This window comes from Pteropus medius, unplaced genomic scaffold (genome assembly GCF_902729225.1).
Source record: "Pteropus medius unplaced genomic scaffold, Ma_sr-lr_union100, whole genome shotgun sequence".
Classification (NCBI taxonomy): Eukaryota; Metazoa; Chordata; class Mammalia; order Chiroptera; family Pteropodidae; genus Pteropus; species Pteropus medius.
This window is the reverse complement of record NW_024349800.1, coordinates 50,485,962-50,501,769: the sequence shown is the minus strand read 5'-3', so window position 1 is coordinate 50,501,769 and position 15,808 is coordinate 50,485,962. Positions and strand designations below refer to the sequence as shown.

The window sequence follows — 15,808 nt, the reverse complement described above, 5'->3', positions numbered from 1 at the left end:
GCCAACTCTTGCTCTTTAAGTGAATCGGGATGGAGCGCTACTGTTAAACCCCTGTCATAAATAGTCCACGACGGAGGGCACTCCAGGATGCGTCTCATTTTAGCAAAGAGGCTATCAAATGACTCAGGGAGCTATTTTATTCTCGCGTTTACAAGCTACAGCTACACAGGAACACACGGCCACCCAAGCCCGTCGCTGAGTCAAGGACAGCTACACACACGCACACACGCACACACGCACACGACACACAGGGCCCGGAGCATCCTCAGCGCAGCCTGGAGGGCGAGCCTGGGAGCGAAAAAGAGTACGAAGGGGCTGCTCCAGCGCGCCGCGTCTGCGCAGTCACTAGGCAGTGCCTCCCTGCGGGGCGTGCTCGTAACGCCGCGCACCCTATCAGGCGGCCACAGGGAGCGCGCCCGCGGCCTCGCCCTCTCTCGCCCCACCCCTCTCTCGTCTCCGTCCGGCCTTAGACTCTGGCTCGGAGACCTAGCGCTCCTCTCCCCGCCCCAGAATGCGCCCCCGTCCTCTGGCGCGCGTGCGCAGAGGCGGGCCGCAGGGCGAGGGCACGAGGGAAGGACGGGCGTACGTCCTTGCGTGCGTCTCAGGCAGCGCGCACGCCGGCGTGAGAGGGCACGGGGAAAAGGTGGCTCTTGCCCGGGCGGCTCGGCTTCCTGTGGCTATGTAGCTGAGCTCGTCGGCTCAGGGTCCTCCTTTGCTGCCATCGCCGCGACCTAGCGCGCAGTTCCTGCTCGGGAGAGAGACTGTCCTCACGCCCGCCGCGCTCTCCCGACGGCAGAGCTTGCTCTCTCGCCCGTGGGAGCGTCCCGGCCGAGCAGCCCTGAGGGGGGAGGGGAGGCCATTTTGTCCCGACCGACTCCCCGGAACCGGGCGGAGCGGCTGGGAGAGGCGGTGGAGTCGCGGTCGCCGCCCTCGGAGGCACCAGACGCCGCCACCATCGGGGCTCCTTCGACGAAGCCGTTCGTAGGTCGCCCGCGCCCTCTCGAACCCTCTTTTTTTCCCACGCTTCCTCGGTCCTCCGGCCTGAGAACGCCCGAGTGAGTTGGCCATAGTGAGAGGGACCGATCCCTTGGGGCCGCCGGCGGCGAGCGCCTGAGCCGCTCCTCCCAATGGCGAAGAAGACGTACGACCTGCTTTTCAAGCTGCTCCTGATCGGAGACTCGGGAGTGGGGAAGACCTGCGTCCTTTTTCGTTTTTCGGATGATGCCTTCAATACCACCTTTATTTCCACCATAGGTAAGACCTGTGGGAGGATGGGGTACGGGCTCTAGCTGCAAACCGTTTCTTGTACTCCAGACTTCTTGGCTTCCCGTAATATACGCCTTTGTTTCAGTGATTCCGATTCCAGGCGACCGACCCAAGTTACTGTTTGAGTCGGCATCAAGCTTGCTGGGGCGGGGTCTTCCCATGCTTTCCATCCGGTCTTTTGCTTTCGAGTCTCCCACTCTGCTTAGTGCCTGCTGTTAAAAATATGCAGCATTAACAGTGTTCCAGAATCCTATTTCTTTAAGCGACTGGACTGGCTTTTTCCACATTTGTGTGGCGTTACTAGATGTACGATATTTGCGAGGGATTTTAGTGCTTGGGATTGAAGCAGTAGTGGACGTTTGGTAAAGGCCTGAATTTATACTTCAGGACAAAGAGAAGATTCCATATGGTCATAACTTGGAGTAAACTTGAGGGTTTGTGTGAGGAATAATTAAAGCAAATTAGAGGGGGAAAGTGAGTTGCCCTGCGTTGACTAATCCATTGATGTGTCAAACAATTGGAGGCTCTTCGTGCTTGGGGTGGGACTCTGGCACGTTGACCTCAACGTTGCTTTCTGAGACATCAACAAAAGCAGTAATCTAAGGGTGATGATCAGTTTTTCTCCCCTCAAACCCGAAAGATTGACGTTTTCCCTTCTACTTTATGCTGGAATTTACAGGAAAGTTTTGCCATAGTACGTCTAATGTACTTTTACCTCATGTTTCAGAATTAGTGTGGAGGTAAGAGCTAAAGATGACCTTTTCAATCGGTTTCCCGTTTAGGAAAAGAGACGGCTCTAGGAAAGCCCCTTTTGACTCTAGTTAGAAAATTTAGTGGCGTTAACACGAATTGTGTAAAATGAATTAACTATGTGAAATTCGTTTACTCCCAACACAGTAAATATCTTAAAGGACACATGGTTGCCCCTGTCACTTGAAGGCCAGCACTCAACCTTGAGACAGTGCAGTGAAACCCATTTTTAAGTGTAACTTTTTATATTTAGATGATTTTAAAAGGTAACTGCGAAAAAATAAAAATAAATTAAAAAGTAACTGCGGTTTTCTTTAAATTCTGGGAATCGTCAAAATTAAGCTGATTTCAAACAATTTGTACCATTACCGAAATTGTCGAATGGGATTTCTTATGGCAGATATGTATCAGCTACTTAATTTATCCTTATAAAACAAATTGTACTGAAATTTAATTGGGCAAGTGATAATTTTAAGTGGATTTTGATTTTACTCCTTTTGGGGGGGGCAGGTAGGAGGGGCATCATCGTAATCGTAATAATTATTTCCTGAGTATCATACTGTTCTTTTGACCTGCCATAAATTTAGTGAAACTTAGAACTTATCTCTGCCTGTGGGTTAGCACTTCCTACCATTAAGTTTGCTTTTTACTATTCTACTTTTAGCTGTAGCTGGGTGGGTCAGGTGGTTAGATAGTAAAGCAAATATTTATTGAGCACCTAATGCTAGGTACTGTTTTAGGCACTGGGGATAGGCGGAGAATATAAAAGACTCCTTTAGGAGCAGTCTAGTGAGGACATTGACAATGGACTGTGGAAACTGCTGCAGTAGGGGTAAACATAGGGAGGAGGGGTGACTAGCCTAAATCGGGGAGTTCGAGTTGGCTTGCGTGGAGATATCTAAAATGAAGCATGAAGGATGAATAGGAATTGGATCAAAGAGGGGCCTTTCTGGGAAAGGGAGCATAGAATACGCCTGTAGTAAAATCAGGAATTTAATTCACGTGGTCAACTGTAATCTGCCATTGAAAGGGTGAGGCGGAGAGTAGGAAGCAAAGCATTAACTCCATCTACTTCACTCTTTCTGTAATGGACTCAACTAAAACCCAATCCTGTAAGATGATGACATAATCTTTTTGTGGAGTCCTTGGGAAAATGTGTGGTGGTTTTGAATTAAACCTCATGGGTTGGAATCCTGGTTCTGCAGGTCACTAGTTGTGAGACTTTGGCAAGTTGCTTAACCTGTCTCCTTCAGTTTTTTCTTTAATAATAGTACCTACCACATAGGGTAGTTGTGAGGATTTTATGGGTCAATGAGAGTAAAATAACTAGCATGGTGCCAGGCATACTGTAGGAGCACAGTGCATATTATCTTCATATAGAATATGTGACCCTTCTGCTGAAGGGAGGCAGCACAGGTTACTCTGTGGATTGTATGTCCTGCACACAGTGGACACCCAAATATTTGAAAGTGCTCTGCTAAACAGTTTCACTTTAGATTCCAAAAAGTTTATATTTTGATATAAAAATGTTTGATATGTTTGATTTTTGTTGTGTGTTGAACAGTTTGTAAGCTGAGAAATGAATAAATACATAAAATTCCTGAGTACAGCTCCAACACATGTATTAGCTCTGTGTGCAGTTTTAGAAGTCTCCTATTGTCTTAAACCAGTGTTTGAAAGAATGTCAGCTACAAAGATAATACTTTTTTAGTTGCCACATTAAAAAAAGTAAAAGAATTTAATATGTTTTTGCTCATTTTATTCAAAATATTCTGTTACATAATCAAGGTTAAAAATTGTTGAGATATTTGCATTGTTTTTCTCTAGTGTGTGTTATACTTACAGCATATTTCAACTCAAGCACATTGCAAGTGCTCAATAACTACATGTGGCTTTTGGCTACCATATTGAACTGTAAGTGTCTAAATAGTCTAAACTAGCCAATTAATTGGCTATTGTGCAGGTGACTAGAAGTATTTTGAATGTATACTACTTTTAGAACATTTTAAATTTTATCAGTTGACTAGAGGTGTTTCTTTTTCTGTTTTGCTTTTTTTAAAAAATCTAAAACATTCTGTAATTATCAATGATAGTGAAATTTGAGTTATTACCTGATTGTTAAAACCTCCTGAGGTTTGAATAGAAGTAAGTACCTTGCAGGTGATCAAAAGGGCCCAACTGTCAATATAAGGAAAGCCCTCATTATTTCAGGCACAGTCATTTTAGTTACTTATTGGTTATTGATTCTTGGAAGAAATAATTTTTATGGACTTTTATTGCTTACAGTGCTCACAGAGACTACTGTATTTAAATTTTTCTGTATACTTTCAGTTCCCACACATCTATATCAGAAATTATATTTATGGTCATTTATTGCAAACAGCTGCAAAAACAAATGACTGGTATGTCACACTCACTGATCTCAAAGTGAATCGAAGGGCCCTAGAATATAAGCTGCACAGAGTCAGACATCTTTTTTTTTTTCTTTTTTCTTTCCTTTTCTTTTTTTTTGTGATAGAAGTTAAGCACCTCGAAGAGTCCCTGCATTTTATAGGTGCATGATAATGATAGAAAGCAGACAGACAGGTAGTACAGTTAGGCTCTTTAATATAGAATTGAGGCTAGTTTTATTTTAATGTTTTCCTTTCTACCTGCTTTCTGAGCATTATATATGTGATGTAAATTGGGATCAGATTTTACTTAAGAATATCAGCTGTTTGGCTCATAGAGTAATTTTAGGGTAAAATTGATCTTAGAAATTAAAAATTGAGAAGTATTTCCTAAAGAGAATTACTGGTTTTGAATGAGCAGAATTCAATGGTTGATTTGGCCATAACCGTCTTGACAGTAGGAGCTCAGGAAAGCATTACGCTTTAGTGATATTGTAGTTACATGGATTTGTCCCAAAGCAGAAGTTTTTAGTGGGCTGTTTTACTGAACATGCTACCTTTTGGTGGTGTTAATCCTCCTTCCACCTCTGGACTTACTATGTTTTCCAAAGGGATTTTTTTTTTTTTTTAGAGGAATAGTCTTTGAGCTCTGTGCAAGAAATTAAATTGGTAAAGGCTTTTTTTTTTGCCTCTAAGAGAAGTGTAATGAATGCATCCTTTTTGTTGTCTTTTTGAGTGTTTTTACAAAGCTTTTAAAGAGTAGGATGGTTCCACTAACCTACATTTAAAAACTGGTTGATTAAGTCTACGGCCATGCCATCCTGTACGTGCCCGATTTTGTCTGATCTCGGAAGCTAAGCAAGGTTGGGCCTGGTTAGTACTTAGATGGGAGACCACCTAGGAATACCAGGTGCTGTAAGCATAAAAAAAGTAAAAAATAAAATAAATAAAAACTGTTGATTAAATTGAACTGAGCCCATTTTATATGGAGAGGAAATGAGCAAAACCTTTGTCATATTAAACATGTCTATACTTTGTGGTGATGCTTAGGTAAGCTAGTGGCTCATGCTGCAGGAATGCCAGAATGCTTAAGGAATAATTTTTTCCATTCGACCACACATTTCTAGGATTGATTAAAAACTAGACATTTTCCCAAAGAAAATATACGAATGGCCAATAAGCATATGAAAAATGTTCAACGTCACTAATCATAAGAGAAATACAAGTCAAAACCACCATGAGATATCACTTCACATCCATTAGGATGGCTGACATCAAAATGAACTTTGTCATAAAATTGTCTGTTCAAGTCCCTGCTTTCAGTTCTCTTTGGTATATATCTAGAAGTGGAATTGCTGGATCATATGGTAATTCTATTTTTAATTTTTTGAGAAACCACCCTATTGTTTTCCACAGTGGCTGCATTGTTGTACATACCCTCTAGCAATGCACCAAGGTTTCATTATCTCCACATCATCACCAGCACTTGTTATCGCCTGTTTAGCCGCATTATTCACAGTAGCCAGAAGGTAGAAACAACCCTGTCCAAGGGTTTAATGGATACACAAAATGTAGCATTCTTTAGCCTTAAAAAGAAAGTCTGATGTATGCTACCACAGTGTTTGGAAACACTGTGCTACAGTGTTTCCAAATATTTTGTGTCTGGCCTGTTGGAAACAGGCCAGACACAAAAGGGCAAATATTGTATGAAATCACTTATATGAGATACCTAGAATAGACAAATTCATAAAGTAGAATAGTAGTTACTAGGCTCTGGAGACTGGCACATGAGGTGTTACTGCTTAATGGGACAGATTTCATTTTGGGAAGATGAAAAGGTCGTGGAGATAGATAGTGGTGCTGGTTGCATAACAATATGAACATATTCAGTGCCACTGAATTACGCAGTTAAAAATGGTTAAAATGTACAAAAAGACAAATGTTGTGTGATTCTACTTATACAAGGTACCTGAGGTCAAATTCATAGAAACAAAGAATGGTAGAAGGTAAAATGATAGTCCCCAGGGACAGGAGGTGGGGTAGGGGGTAGAATAAGTCATTTAATGGGTATAGAGTTTGAGTTTTGTGAGATGAAAAAATTCTGCAGAGCTGTTGTGCAATAATGTGAATATACTTAACACTACTCTATACACTTAAAAATGGTGAAGGTCGTACATTTTATGCTATGAGGTCCTTTTTTACAATTTAAAAAATGGTTTAAATGGTAAATTTTGTCATGTATATTTAAAGGGAAACCCAACACCCAAATTAAAACTAACACTTAACCCAGCTCTCTAAATCACAGATAGCTCCTCCCTATTCCATGTGATGGCTATGGTTAACCAGTGATATTTGATTGAGTCAAGAGGATCCCTTAGAGCACTTTCCCATGCTTTAGTGTCACTGTTCTGCACTTTTTATATTGAAGGCAGGTTTGTCTTTTTGTTATGTATCTACATAGAACTCCTTGGAATGTTAGAATCACGGAATTTTAATGCTGGAAAAATCCCTACAATGAATTTTAAGAGTCAGGAAACAGACCGGGAAGGGGAAGTAATTTCCAAAATATTATATGGCTAATTAGTGAAAGACTTTTGACTAGAATCCAGATCCAGTCCTATTCATAACTGTGTTTTTCATTCTAAGAATTTCATTGTTTTATTTGGAAAAAAAATAATGGGGTGATTATCCTCATCAATTTCAGTTTGAAAAGTGGAGTTGCAGTATTTTTTGTTGTTTTGTTTTTGTTTTGGCAGAAGTAAGGAATTAACAAGTCAGCACCAAATATTAAGGTATTCGTTCAAGTTACTTGTTCTTTGCATAATGTAGCTGAGCTGATAATATTAGGAATAATTAATTTTTTCCAAGAATTATGGTGTATAATATACAAGATGTGGCAAAGGAAATACTGATATTCCTGTTTGGTTTGTAAAAAGGAAAGTATTATAGGAAAATTAGTGGCAATCGGCTTCAACTTTTAAAAGTACACGGTTGTCCAGTTAGTGCTGTGGTAGCATCTATGGTGAACAGAGAAGTAGGGACTTGTTGAGAGAGTTAATTTACAATCATTATTTAGCACAAATATAAATTGTGTTATTAGGTAAAGAGCTGCATGAGATAGCTGCTTATGAAGATAGTTAAGTCAGTCATAAAGGGAGAGTTTAAAATTGCTACACAGGATGTTGAGGTTAATAAAACATTGTCTGAACCCATAAAACTGACAAAAGTCTTGTACAGGTTATGGATTTACTTCCTTCAAATAGATGAATATTGGAGATTAATGGAATAATTTGGATTGTAAGAAAAAGAATTTGAAAGATGACTAGGATAAAATTTTGGTGAAGAAAACTCATTTGAAGAGAAATCTGAAATGAGAAAAAAAAATTTCTTTGGTGACAGTGCCTTATAATTGGAGTTACAAGCAAAAATGATTGCTTGATGTTTATCCTTCTTCCCAGAGGAAAAATAATAGATTTTTAAGGAGAACAGTAACTGGTGATGCAACATTAAGTTTCCAGTGTGAGCCATGAACAGAGCATCCGAGGTTGTAAAACATTAGAAAATGGAAAAAGTGTTATTCCAAAAAGTACAACGTATCAAAATCAGAACTGTGGAGGACAGTGTTCATTTGTTTTGTATCAATAGCAATGCTTATGCAGACTTTTTTTAATTGAAATTTTTATTAAGGCGATTGTAGATTCACATGCAGTTGTAAAAAAATAATACAGAGGGATCCCTTGTACACTTTGCCTAGTTTCTCTCAATGGTAACATTTTGTGAAACTGAAATATAGTATCACAACCAGGATATTGACATCTGTGCCAGTGTACCATTCTTACATTCAGATTTCCCCAGTTTTGTACTCAGTGTGTGTGTATATCACTGGTGTATTCATGTACAGTCAAGATGCTGAACAGTTCCAAGGGACGAAGATCCTGGGTATTCCCTTATATCTATACCCCTTTCCTTCACTCCCCTCATACTCCCCTCCAAAAATTTGTCCTCCATTTATAAAATTTGTCATTTTACAAATGTAAATGAAACCATACAGGATGTAATCTTTTGAGATCGGTTTTTACTCAGAGTAATTCCCTGGAGATTCATCCAAGTTATTGTATGCATAAGTAGTTATTTTTTGTTGAGTAGTGTTCCATGATTTTGCATTCACCTCAGTTTAACCATTCACATGTTGAAGAACATCTGGACTGGTTCCAGTTTTTATAAAGCTGCTATGGATATTTGTGTATAGGTTTTTCTGTGATTATAAGTTCATTTCTCTGGGTTAAATGCCCAGGAGTCCAATTATTGGGTCATATTGTCATTACATATTTAATTTTATAAGAAACTATCAAACTGTTTCCGGAGTGGCTGTACTGTTTTACATTCCTGCCAGCAGCATGTGAGTGATCTAATTTCTCTGCAATCCTCACCAGCATTTGTTGGTGTTACTATTTCGTATTTTAGCTATTCTGGTAAATGTGTAGTGATAATCTCATTGTGGTTTTAATTTGCATTTCCCTGATGGCCAGAGGTGTTGAAAAATCTTTTTATGCCTTTCTTTGCTATCTGTATATATTTTGGTGAAATGTCTGTTCTGTTTGTGTCAGTTGCCCATTTTCTAATTATATTTTAGTGTTGAGTATTGAATTCTTCATTCACTTTAGATAATAATTCTTTGTTGGATATGTGGTTTACACATATTTTCTCTCAGTCGATATCTTGTCTTTTTTCTTCACATGGGCTTTTATGGAGCAAAAGTTTTAAATTTTGATGAAGTCTAATTTATTTTTCTTTTTAGGTATTATGCTTTTAGTATGTAAGAACTCTGTGTAGTCCTGGATCCTGAAGATTTTTTTTTTCTTTCCTAAAAGTTTTATACTTTTTATGTTTTACATCCGAGTCTGTGGTCTATTTTGAGTTGATTTTTGTATATGGCAGGCTTTTAAAAAATAATTTGTACTGTGCTTTCTAAATTATTTAAAAAAAATGTTTATCAGTGATATATACACATACTTGAAATAAAATGTTGCTAAAAGATTTGTAATAACAAAAAAACAGTCTCTGGTCGTATCACCCTCCACCCCCAGTCCTGCTCTTCAGAGGCATCCTCTAGCTCTTTGTTCTGTTATATACCTCTGTAGTTTCAAAGGATATGCTTTTACAGCTAGATCTTGAGTCATTAATTTAATATTAGATGAGAATTTTAACCTTTTATAATCTCATTCCACTATCCCAACTTTTTGTTAAATTAATATCCAGTGGTTACATTACTATGCCATGTAAATATTCTGTCAAGCTAAAACAGTCCATTACAACTGTATTTCCTTTTCTCTGAAGTTAAAAATTCCATATATTTGATTAATTTCTTTTTACCTATTGTCAGATCTTCCTACATCCTCTGACAGCCTCTCAGAATGATTTTCTACACCATCAAACCTATGTAAAAATCATCAGAGAGATGTCCCTGCTCTGGCCCCCGTCTCCACCCCCCCCAATCTTTTTTCCTATGGATTGGTTATTAACTAGGCCTGTTGCACAGCTACTGCCTTGGGAATTCCCTTGGCCTTTCTCTTGTGTGTGATACTGTTTTTGGTTTACTGTCTTGGGACATATCATCCTCTGGTAGCTTTTTGCAAAAAGGGTGCATGGCAAAGGAAATTCTTTGAAACTTTCCATGTGTGACAGTGTCTTAATTCTTCCCTTTCACTCATTTGAAAGCTTTACAGGGCATAGGATTCTAGGCTGAAACAGTTTTCCCATAGGATTTCGAGAGAATTACTTTATTGTCTGCTAGCTCTTGATGTTACTGGCAAGTTCAATAACATTCTCATTTCTCTATCCATTTTTGTGGCATAATTTGTCTCTGGAAGTTTTTAGATTTTTAAATTTATTTGAATTCCTGGTAACAGATTTCACAATGATGTACCTTACTGGATGTATTCTTTTTTTTTTTTTTTTTTTAAATAAAAATCATTATTCTGGATACTTGGTGCGCTTTCTCAGGTCCTTCTTGAAGTTTACTTGCTTTTTACCCCCTATAATTTTCTTCCCTATAGTTTCTGTTTTTAATTGGGTATTGGACTTCCTGGAATGTTTGTGTAATTTTGTAGTTTTCTATTTTCTAGCTTTGTTAATTCGTTCTATTTTTCTCGGATTGACTCTATATTTTCTATTGAAGGTTTCATTTCAGCTGTCATGTTTTTAAAGTCGCTTTTTCTTGTTTATTACTTAAAATTTATTTTTTAAAACATTATCTTCCTGTTTCATGAATACACAGTATCTTTTCTTAGAAGATAGCTCGTTTGGCATTTTTTTCTATTTTGTGCCAAGCTTTTATGGTGCCCCCACCTCCATTTGTTTATATTTTAGAGGCCTTCCTCAAATGATGGATGATTTCATGATGCGCATTCATAATTAAGAATGGGTCATTAAAAAGACATTTGCAAGTTCTGTAAGCATGGGCAGGGCTTTTAAATCTCCCTATTTTTAGTCAATCCCCAAACTCCATTGAGCCTCTTTTTCCTGAATTAAAAGTGTGTCTGTTTCAGGTTTTCTAGAGAATAAACCTTTAGACTCCTGCTAGGTCATGAAGAGTGGTAATATCTAGCTACATGAGATGGAATTTAGGTCTCATGGTGTCGTTATATAAACCTTTAATCAGGCCCTCACTTTCTGCTTGGTACCTGACACCTCCTATTGCTAAACATTTCCAGGGTTCTGAGAGACATGAATTGGCTTCCTCCTCATTGATATCTTCAGTGGGCCCTGAAGTCACTGAGTTTTTTTGTCTACATCTGTTGTGGTTAGAGTTACAGTGTCTATTCATTGAAGTAAAGGTAGAATTTATTTACATTTTTTGTTTTCCGTATTGTTTTGGGATGACTTTGGAGAGAAAGGATCATAGAAGTCTTTCTTTATTATCTTAATTAGAATTTGAAGTAATTTTTGAGCCCAAATGATTTATTTGATTCCACTTTTTAGCTCCTAACATCCAGTAAAATTAGGGATGAATGATATTTTGCAACTGTTTTTGTACATTTCCAGTTCATCCTCAAAACATTGATGTTTTTTGATATTTGGAATAGTCCAAATGAATGTAGGGAATCAGAGCAGTTCCACTATTATTTAGAACAGTGTCATTTAAAGGAAACAGCTTTAATTTAGGTGGATAGTTCTTGGCTACTTTACTTGGGGGTAAGGAGTATTTTTGCTTTTTGACAAAGTATGACTATAGTCTTAAGTTTCAGTCTTACGCTCTTAAATATATACTATTTTATAGGATACTGAACAGCACATGATTCAGCAAATTCATAATCTGTCAGGATTGCTATGAGTCCCATGTATTACAGCACTTGGCATTGAAGATAAGGTAATCTCACTCGACTGTTTTTACTGGTTTGAAACCTAGTAGACATTTGTACTTATGCAGTGTGAGTATGAAGTTTGTCTTTTTATATATTCTTAGTCTTACAAAATATCTTTGCCTTCCTTAAGTTAGATGTTAATGGATAAATGTGAATTTAAAAAAATCCAGTAATGTCGTTTTACATATTTTCGTGTGTGGGGATATATATATATATATATCCCCACACACATACTTAGCATAATAAACTGGTAAGAGTGCTATGGAAGGTAAATATATCAAAATCATTGTTCAAACATAAGCTTTTTGCCTAAGTGAATGAGAGTTCTAAAAACGTTTCTTTTGAGAAATTGCAAACGTACAGAAAAGTTAAATACTTATTACAGTGAATCCCATTATATCCTTCCTCTAGATTCACCAATTGTCAATATTTTGCTCTGTTTGCTTTTATGTCTCTGAATTTTGTGTATGACGCAGTGTCTGATTCAAAATAGATTAAAAATCTGCATTTTTAAGGGGATCATAGTTATTTAAAAAAGCAAACTAGGAAATTGAGCTATAAGCCTTTACATTGTTGTTTATTTAAAAAAATGAGGTTTTACAATGTGTTGGGCTCTGTGATCACCAGGGATGCAGCGATGAGTAGTACAGACTTAGTAATTCCTTTAAGACACCTTATTTTTCTGTTTTATCTTACACAGTTATGGTTGCTGTACCTCAAAAAAGATGTCAAGTTTTAAATGACCATTTAGTAACACTACATTTATCTAGAGAGTAGTTTTCCATCAATCTTTAAATACAGTTTAGACCAAAACAAATCACATATTCACAAATCTCCTAAATTAAAGTCACATACAATACTTGGTGTTTCCTTAGTGCCATACTGGCTTTCATTTTTTTTTTTTTATTAAAATTATACAGGTTTCAAATGTGCAGTTCTATAATACATCATCTGTATATTGCATTGTGTGTTCACCACCCAAAGTCAAATCTCCTTTTGTCACCATATGTTTGATCCCTTTACCCTTATCTACCTCCCCACCTTGTGGACTTTGATTTTTTAACTCTTTTTTCTTAAGCCCAAAGCTATTGAGAAACAGCAGACTTTTGCTGTTATGCAGGTAACATGTCCAGCCAGTGGAAAACGATACCAGACAGACATTTAGGGAGGAGACCTGAGAACTAAAATTAAAATTAAAGATTATATTACTATACCATACAGTTAACAAGTTTATGAATTGGTGATTATATGATCAACGATAATAAATTCTTTTATCTTCAGTAGTCTCTGTTAAGGTAGAAAGTTTGATATATTTTGCAGACAAAAAATGACTTAGGTGCCATATGTATAATCAGACTTTAGTGAAATAGTTTTTCCACAAGATACTGGATAACTTTTTTTTAAAACCAAAATGATTTCTTACAGTCAAAAATATTTTTTAAATTGGGATGCATCAATGGAAAAGTAAAGCCTGAGGGTGAATATACAAACAAAATGTGAGCCTGAATAAGATAAACTTAAGATTTATTCACCAATTCTCAAATACTAGGATTGTTGGAGAGCTGTCCTTTGATACTGGAATGAACCAGTTTTGAGGATAAATATAAGGATTTTTCCATACTGAATAATACCTTTAAAGAAGTCATCTCTCTATTTTAAATGATCCAAAAAGGGTCTACACAGATGTGTAAATGTCAGAGCCTTTAATAGTATCTTAGTAAAATTGACTTTTACCTAAACTTTAAGATGGACTTCCAGGAGGTCAGCCGTGCTCTTAATATGCCTCCCTAAAGTATAGTGGGCTCTTTAGATCAGACAGGGTTTGGCAGTTTGTATTTCTCTATACAATAATAATCTAATAAAAATGTTCAAGAGTAATTTCTAACATAGGTAACATAAGCAACATATGGACTGTTTATTTTATGGGGCTGTTTATGACTCATGGTTAATGTGTGCTTAAGGGAATGCAAATAATTTTATTGGTAAATTCCAGTGTAAATAATTTTTTTACACTATACATAATAGGACTTTCCCCCTTTAATTTCTCTGAAAATTTTTCCTTATTGAGATGTTTTTATGTGTAGGCGCCACAAATTAATAACAGAATTTTTCTTTTTAATACAAGTTATTTTAAACTTCTTTAGCTTTCAACACTTTTTCTCAAGCCGATTTTGATCTTTTTCTAGGTTATGCATTTTTAGCACTGTTTAAGACATTGGTGATGAGGCAGTATATGTATATATGAATATTCTTACCTTTTGCCTTAGGTTACAGTCTCTCCACTTAATGATTTCCAACTCCAGCAATGATTTGAGTAACATCTCCATCCTTGACTTTCTGTCTACCCTTGAAATACTTTAGTCCCATAAATATGTTCCTGCCAAATGGACTATTTCTTCAGATATTTTGCCTTTTTCCTGATCTTCTATTGAATTTTAGTAAATTTACTGTGTTTAAAATTGTTAAGATGGGTGAGAATTTTTTAGGGAACTGTATTCTCAAGTAGTTTGTTTTATCATATTTTAGGTGAATTCATTTCTTGATTGATGAGAATGTGACTGGAAAGAAAGAATTGTAAGTTTTAATATTAAAGAAAGCATTATAATTAATTTAATTTCATGAGTAAATCGTTTAAAATTTTAAATTTGTTCTTGACTTTTCTATAAAACACATCTTCCTGAAAGCAGTGGTGCGCCTCTTTGGTATTACATGATCATTTATTGTTTTGTTGATTTTGAAATGTGCCATAGACCAAATAGTTTTACAGCTTGACTCGTCGTCCTTGCTATTTGTCAGTTACATTTTCTCACGCAACTGCTACAGCATGCTTAAGTGGGTGATTTGCTTTTAGGCAGTTTTTGGCCTTTTCCAACCATTGTGAAATTTGGACAGTCTATGATGGGTTGATTTTCTTTAAAGAGTATAAAAAACGATCCATTTTTTGAAGTGTATGTACACTGAGTGTGAAGACATCGGTTTCCAAAGTGTGGATCTCTTAACAGCAATACCAGCATTACCAGGAAATGATGGAAATGCAAGTTCTCATGCTCCATCTCTGATCTATTGAGTCAGAAACTCTTTGGGTAGGGCTTAGCCATCTGTGTTTTGACAGAGCCCTCCAGTTGATTTTGATACAAGCTAAAATTTGAGAATCAAAGCTGTACTATTAAATACATCGCAGAAATAGTTGTGCTTTGCTTTTTTTTCTTATCCCATAATGTATTTTGGAGATCATTCCTCATCAGTGTTAAATAGTTTCTTCATTTTTTTAAACTGCTGCATAGTGTTCCATCAGATGTATCACAATTTAGTCAACCAGTCCCCTGTTGATCGACATTTTTGGGTCTGGACTGTCAAGTGTTTAGAAACTATGTGGTGCCAGCTGTAAAGGGCCTTATATACACACTTGTACTTTATCCTGTAGATGGAGTGGTGAATGGAATGGTTAGATCTGTGCCATATTCTGAATGTTCTGATGCTGCCACTGGCTTGGTGAATTGGTGCCATTAACTTAGGGAATATGAGAGTAGGAGCAGGTCTCAGAGGCATGAAAGTAAGTTTCTGAGTTGGGATATGTGCCTGTAGGATATCTAGGTTAATGTGTCCAGTAGACATTTTTATCCCTCTGGGAGGTAAGGACTGGAATCTAGTCTGGAGAAATTAAAGCAGTTGAAGTCACAGTGGTTTCAGTGAGCATGGAGTGAAAAGAAAAGACCTCCAAAAACTAAGAAATACCAGTGTTTAAGTGTAGACAGGATAGGCATCCAGCAAGGAAATTAAGAAATAAAGGCCAGACTGGGGGTGGGGGCGGAGGTATAATATAAAGAACATGGATTAATTAATATCTGTGTTGCCACTGTTTGACTTCAGGCAGGTTTTAAAATCTTTCTGAACCTTTACACAGAGGCCAACGCCTACCTTGCAAAATTGATTAGATTAAATGGGATAATGTGACAGCTAGTACAGGGCCTGGACCAGAATAGGCATTCACTCGAATATTTGTTAAAACCAAAAACCTTGGAGTTATCTTTGATGCCT

At 37.3% G+C, this 15,808-nt stretch overlaps 1 protein-coding gene and 1 pseudogene across 1 annotated transcript in view; both read left to right on the top strand.

The window, feature by feature from the left end:
* The first annotated feature begins 598 nt into the window (after positions 1-598).
* RAB10 (RAB10, member RAS oncogene family) overlaps positions 599-15,808 on the top strand; it is a 57,640-nt gene continuing 42,430 nt past the window's right edge. Inside the window, exon 1 of the mRNA XM_039887629.1 lies at positions 599-1,254. Within this exon, the coding sequence (XP_039743563.1) occupies positions 1,128-1,254 (127 nt within the window). The 5' untranslated portion in view covers positions 599-1,127. The remainder of the gene's footprint in view (positions 1,255-15,808) is intronic.
* On the top strand, positions 5,210-5,328 carry LOC120622295 (uncharacterized; annotated as a pseudogene).